Source organism: Pleuronectes platessa, chromosome 21 (genome assembly GCF_947347685.1).
Source record: "Pleuronectes platessa chromosome 21, fPlePla1.1, whole genome shotgun sequence".
NCBI classification, from domain to species: Eukaryota; Metazoa; Chordata; class Actinopteri; order Pleuronectiformes; family Pleuronectidae; genus Pleuronectes; species Pleuronectes platessa.
In genome coordinates, this window is record NC_070646.1 from 5,181,871 (window position 1) to 5,188,932 (window position 7,062).

The following is a 7,062-nucleotide window of genomic DNA, read 5'->3' on the forward strand; positions in this document are numbered from 1 at the left end:
CAGAAAAAGAATGTCTGATTAAATGGAGGAGAAGAACTGAGGCTTTTTAGTTTTTTTCAGATTGCATACGTACACGATAAGAAGAACACTGGAGGCCAATGGGCGCACGGTGGGAAAAATAACACAAAGCATGTCTGCAGGCATGGGTTTTTAATAATGCCTCCTTTACAATGATTATATGAATAACTTCTAACATTTCACATTAATTAACATTTTGAAAAACCTCCTCAATTGATTTACAGTGGCCACCAGAGTCATCAAGTCATTCCCAGGAGCAAAGCATTATTCAATTAGAAGAAAAAGAGGTGTATTAGTCAAGGTGATAACTCGATGCTGCTGTTCTGAGGGTTAGAACAACAAGAGTCGAGTAGATCTGCAATTAAATATGATATCTCCTGGTTGCTTTCAGCTCTAAATGATCTGAATCCGACGACCGAGAGCTCTGCCCCCCGATGAGGAAGATACAGTAATTGTAAATGGGTGCAGCTGCACACTCTGGCCCAGCCACAACGAACAAGCCGAGCATGTCTCAGGAGGGACAGAGGGGCCTTAGAGGCAGCCTGGCAAATCTGAGGCTGACCTCCCTGGAGAGAGAGCGAGAGAGAGGCAAACTGGATTTATATCTTTGTTTTTAATCCCCCTTACACGCTCCACTGGTCCTACAGAAGTACTTTGTGCGGGCCTCATGTATAGTCGGCTCAAAACACAGCGGCCTGCGCGTCGTGAAAAAACATCTGTTCTTTTTTTATGTGACATCAGAGACAACGACGATGTCAGTCTCCTGTAATTTTCTGTCTGGGGATAAAAAAATATATCCGACCACTCTTTTGAATTCATAGCTGTCCGGTGCCAGCTCATTATTCAGACCGAAATGCCATTTTGTTAACGCCCCAGTTTTCAGTATGACATTGTTAATCTGTTTTCTGTTTGGGAGGGAGGTGAATCTGCTCCGACCAATCACAGCGACTATTTATCCATCTGCCGATGTCACTTTTTTAGGAAACAGCAGAATCTGCGGCGAAGAAAAGTCTGCTTAAGTCGGCCGGCCGTTCACGAGGCTATCAAATTTGTTTATGCTTAATCATTTTATAGGATAGAGAAGTGATAACGCACTTGAGAATTCAGTAAACCATAAAGAAAAAGCTGTGGACAGCCAGTGGTGGGATGTGGAGCTAAGTATAAGCACAGCAGCCTCCTGACTCATTTCCTCAGGTGCCAAAAGGAGCCAGATGATAAATTAAACCCACAGGGAGAGCAGCAACAACACTTTTTCATCTCTTTTAATGCCTTTAGTGCACAGCTGCTCTGATTTAATAGCTGTTGTTTCAGTCGGGTGATTTACAGCAGCCTTGATAGCAGTGTCACTTTCCTCGTCTTCTGTTGGATGACACTCCCGAAATGAGTCCACGCACACAACTGACTCGGTTGTTTCTCCCAAACTGTGGACGTTCAAGCACCCCCCCCCCCCCCCGCCCCCTCTGAATGGCTCGACAAAGACCTTTGAATGTGACCGGCGATTTCACAGGTCTGGACTCAGGCTGGTGAGATGTGCAGGGAATTACAAGCACGCTTTGCTGAGGGAGATTTCAGTGTGTCTTAGAGGCGGACCTGAGCCAACACAGCATCCCATGGTTTCCCAACAGGCATTTACTGTGCACCGCTCCATTCGCCTGCTATGTCCCCACTTCTGGGCCAATGGGGCTTGCATGTAGAGAATAGAGCCGGATACACGAGAGCCTCAAACGCAGCAAACATATGATAGATTCATGAGTGTGGGCACACGCATGCTACACGCCTGTGTTTGTGTGCCAGATCTTCTTTATCTGCCCATATTTATGAGCATAAATGTGAGCTGGGGCGCTAACGTATAAAAAGGAGGCGGAAAGCATAAAAGCAAAGCAAAAAATAGATGGAGGGATACAATGACGCCAAGAGCCGACCCAATAACCGTGGGGAAATGTCGAGAGAGAGAGAGAGCGAGGGGAGCGAGGCGGGGAAAACAGAAAAACAAAAGGAGTAGGTAAAATATGTCATTATCCCCTGAGGACAGAGCTTGTCCTTCTTCCAGGACACAGAGATTCATTTAGGTCTTCACCGGAGCGAAAATCACGTTACTGCCTCCTATACGCAGTCCAGATTACCTGAAACCCAGGACCGCACCTGAAGCCATGTTTTATGGAGCCCCTCATCATCAGACGTTTTCTTGTGCGTCATTACCGAGTGTCATAAACTCTCGACTCTACATACTATTACAGCGGCCTCGAAACGGCCCTGCTCCAGAAGAGGCTGCACTCAAAATCCAGAGTTATCCTCATGAAAGGCTGCGTTAGTGTCGTGCATATAGGATGACATGAACGCTGTACACCAGGGTCATATAAATAAATATTACCGGGACAGGGGTGGTGAGGATTCAAGTAATATCCAGTTCAATATCAACAGTGTCAACACGAGGAGCAGAGTAGAATAGCCTGACTGTCAGTGGTGCAGGTCCACAGTGAAAACTAAGAATTTATTTCTCGCCATATGCTCAAAATGTTACTGTTGTTGAACTTGATTCCATGCAAAGCCTTTACAAATCCTGGGAGGGGTGGTAGATGATAGTGCATTTGTCTGTTTAACAAAACCAGTGGATTTACAGCATGAAAACAACAGTCCGGCACCAATTTGAAAATAACCAACTGGTGAATACAATCAGCAATGATTTTCTTGGTTGAGGTAACAGCACATTTAGATCCAGAGCCCACAAGTTCGACCAATTGTAAGTTAGTCTCGGCTGTCAATCATGTTAATAGCAGCAAAAACGTTATGGATAATTGGTCTCTGTCCCATCCCCTAACATGGAGGAGGCAGGGTTGATCACCTATACTGATGGAGATGCTTTGGCTTCACTCTCATGTCGTCCATCTTTACACTTTACGGTTGAGACCCATCTTTCTTCCTTTAAATCACATATTTCTTCAAAGGTCATATTTACAACTTCAAGTAAACATGATCTTTTATCAAGAAGTGACCGACAGGAGCAGAACCACCGAATATTTCCCTGCAAATATCTCGATTCTTTTGCAGGAAGTGTTTTTATCACCGACACCGACCTCATCTGTTATTGCCAGTGCTTATCAAAGAGCTACAGTGATGCAGGCTGCCATGGTGATGCTATTGGAAAACAGGACACAGGGTTGAGAGTTCACAGCTTCCATTAGTTCATCTTATGTTCTCGGTCCAAGCTATTTTATTACAGATTTTATCTTTACGTGCCAACTTGGAGGTTTTTAAAGAAGCATCTCTATCGATTTTAAAATTCAGTGAGCTTTCCCGGGTCGACATACATGGGGTCAACATGGAGGATGGAGACCGAACCAAAAACATCAGGCACCCCAATATTATCTTTTTTAATTTCTTAAAGCTTTCAATAGCTGAGGAAACTTTTACTAAGTGTACTTTAGCTTTTGGAGGCTGTGTCCTTCCAGGGTACCCAGGACAGACAGATGCTCCCTGATGTTCACACGAGGGGGGCTGCCCCGGTTTGGCAGCGCTCAGCCGCTCGGCAGCTCTTTGTGGAGTGACGTAATTGACTCTGGAGATTATGCTGCGGGAGGAGTCTGAGGATTCTCAGTGGCCATTGCTATACTTCCGTCACCATTAAAATCAATTCTATGCCAAATTCAAGCTAACCGCAGCCAGTTGGGAAATAGAGCCGGATATACAGAGTATATGTGGCTAAATATCCAATGCTCACCCAGCTATACTGGAAATATTTTTTGCCCTGAGTTAAAAAGGAAGGAAATTACGTCACTTGATCCCTGTTTGCTTATCGAATCGATGCCAGTGACGCGTCCAGCAGATAAACGAGAGGAATAGACTGGAACCGCCGTCCAAGCAAACAACCCACACCAGAAATGTGGGGTAATGGTTTCAGATTTCATATTAATGTTTTGTCATTGCCCTCTAGAGCACTTTGCTGAAAAAAGAGAACAGGAAACTGATTATTAAATAATCCGCTCGCGTGATGGATCCATTGACTCATATTTTTTGCCGGGTCATGTTGATCCCACACTTGTTTGTTACTGTATTCTTCTTGTTGCAATGAGAGGAAGCGGAGGTGAAAACGCAAAGTAATGGTCAAATGACCCTGTGCCAAAAGGCAGAGTTAAATCAAAACTGCAAAATGAAATGAAATCTTGTGCTCCTGCTAAATTTGATAAAAAGAAAGAAAAGTGAGAACCTCGAGTTGGAGAGGAACTAAATCTCGCACAGTCATATCCAGTCAGGAGTCATGACTACTCTCACATCCTGCCCCGCCTACGTCGGAAAAAAATATCTTGTGATGTTAAAAAACATGTCCCTCGTGGAATAAATAATCAGGAAGCCTTCCCTCTTTACACAATGCTAAATATGCAAAATTCACAGCTCCCCTGCTTTAAACCCTGTATCTCCCTCAAGCCTCTCCCTCACTTAGCCCGTTCCATCTGCCATCTCTCTCTTCTCCCTGCTCCCACTCTTCATTCCCCTGCTTTGTTATGCCTCCCGCATTCTCTTCCTTCCTTCGCCACCATCTTCAGCTTTGTGTTGTATTTCAAAGTCTTTTTCCTCCTTTTCCTCCATTTCCAAGCTCGTCTTTTTCCACTTGCTTCTAGAACCTTGCTCTCATCCCTGTGTCTATTTTTCCCACCGAGCCATTCTCGTTTCTCTCTCCCCCTCTCTGTATCTCCCCGCAGTGTGAAAACAGTACCTGCGACACTCTGCTCCCAGTATCCTCTCATCTAAATGGGATGTGTGGCCTTGCTGTATCTGATTCCTCTAGACAGGAGGTGAGAGCTAACCTTTCTCTCACTTCCACACCTCACCTGCTCCTGTTGTTTGTTGTTTCTAATAACAAAATCCGAGCTAGTTTTGTCTAGCCGACAAAACAAAATGAATTCTACTGGATGGAGCTGTGCCTTTAATGGTACTTAAAGGAGTGTGTGAAAAAAACCTCCTCCGGTGGTAAGATTCATATCGGATTAATGCACAAGTAAAAGATAAAGACGAGAGGGGTGAAAATACTGAGAATATCCCCTGATATCTGCCTGTGCTAATGAATACGATTAATGTTAAGCTGCTGCTGTATCCACTTTCCATGTAGATATGAAGAGAAATCATTTATATTCGGAGATCATGAGTCATATCAAAGCATATTTCCTACCCAAGCATATAGTTATGTGATAACTCGTAGCTATGGTGGCAGACTATTATTACAACCGTAAAGGCCCAGAGAAGAGTTCTCTGGAGACCCTCATCTCCAGCTCCACTGATAACCCCACACAGACGCACTCCACCATCCACACCAGCAGCTCAATCCTGTAAAGTGAACTCACGTGTTCGGAAGCGGTGGTGTGGTCGTGTTGCCGGGCCCTTGCCCTGGCGCCCGTGACCCCAGCGTGACGTGGGCTTCACCGGTGGTACTGGTTGGGAGCTGGTCGGCTGCACCTTGGCGGTGGTCTTCACAGTAGCGGTAGATGTAGTGGGTGCTGTGGTGGCGACGGTAGCAGACGTCTGCCCCGGCTTCGAGTTGCCAGCCCCATTATGTCCATTGCTAGCGCTTCCTTTTCTGACAGTGCTGCGAGGGGTGACCTCCTTACCGCTGGGCGGAGGGGGGAGTCGGGTGGCCCGGGTGGTGGAGGAGGTGACCACAGGGCCGCTAATGCGGGTGCCAACGCGATTGTGAAGGTGTGGTGCGCGGTTGCCATCCCCGTTGGCAGTGCTGCCGTTGGCTGAGTGGTTTGCTGGTGGCCCGATTCGAGTTCTTGGCGCTGGGGCGGTGCCATCCGCAGCTAGTGGCGTGGTCGTGGACACTATCGTTGTGGTAGAGGCAGTCGAAGTAGTGGTGGCAGTGGAAATGTCGGGCCCCTTGGGCATGGCACTGGGTTTAGAGAGAAATATAGGGTCCTGTCCAATGCTACCTTTAGGATCCACCAGGTCAGTAGGGACATAGTCTTGTACAGATCCCACCACAATCCATTTCAGCAGCATGAGACTGAGTCCCAGTCCCACAAAGCCCATTACCAGGGGAACGGCACACAGCCATGTCTGCTGGCGAGGCCACACAGCACAGGGGCCACAGCGGAGAGGGCCCGGGGCTCGGGGAGATGCCTGTTCAGCCCCTGGCTCCTCCAGCGTCATGGCTGCCAGAGTGCTCGCACCGGAGCGCTCACTCATCCTGCTGGAGGGGTTGGTCTCTTGAATATGGACGGGAGGTCAAACAGGTGGCCAAACGACACAAGGACACGTACTAGGAAGGGGATGTGGTGCAGAAGAAAAGCTGGGCATCTTAAGCTATAGTACACACGCACAATGGCTTGACTATATACTGTATCTACATGCACAAACGTTACACATACACACAAGCGCCCACAAGCAGACACAATCACTCACTGTCACGTAGCCACTACTAATTAAAATCTGGCACAGCACTCAAATGCATACACAAGCACTATAACCTACACTCCCTCTGGCGGACAACAAACCAAGCACACGCATGCATGCACGTCCACACACACACATACACAAATATGCACGAGGATATACACACTTCAACAGACGCGCGCACGGGTTATGGACAGGTGAGAGAGGCGGGAGAGGGGTGTGGGGGGGTGTGGGTGAGCTAAACGAAGCGATGATAAATCCCAGGACGCTTCACTCGCTTGTTAAAAAAAAAAAAAGCCGACGCCAAAAAAAAAAGAAGGGGACCGGGCAGGAGGTATCGATCCGCTGCGTGCCAAGCTGGAGACTGGAGCTGTAAATCCATGTGCGTGCGTGTGTGCGTACATCAACAACCCGGGCACCCGCTCTCAGCTGCTTGATTATCGGCCGCATAAGGTCCTCGCAACGAAAACCACTGGTTGTTCCTGTATTCCTCTTTCTCCGTCATGGGCACCTTTTTACGCATACATCTTTACGCAGAGCCCGTTCTCTCCGGCAGGTGTCTTTGTCGGCTTCTTCAAGTTTGCATCCGACAGCCCCTCAGTTCCCAATGCCCGTCCAGCCTTTCCACCCCCCACCACCACCCCCAGATGTTGGTAATCC

At 47.5% G+C, this 7,062-nt stretch overlaps 1 protein-coding gene across 1 annotated transcript in view; it reads right to left on the minus strand.

Annotated features, from left to right (window-relative positions):
• Positions 1-6,259, minus strand: part of nrg3b (neuregulin 3b) — a 171,377-nt gene extending 165,118 nt beyond the window's left edge. The window contains exon 1 of the mRNA XM_053414187.1: positions 5,355-6,259. Coding sequence (XP_053270162.1) covers positions 5,355-6,195 — 841 coding nt within the window. The 5' untranslated portion in view covers positions 6,196-6,259. The remainder of the gene's footprint in view (positions 1-5,354) is intronic.
• Between the last annotated feature and the right edge of the window lie 803 nt (positions 6,260-7,062).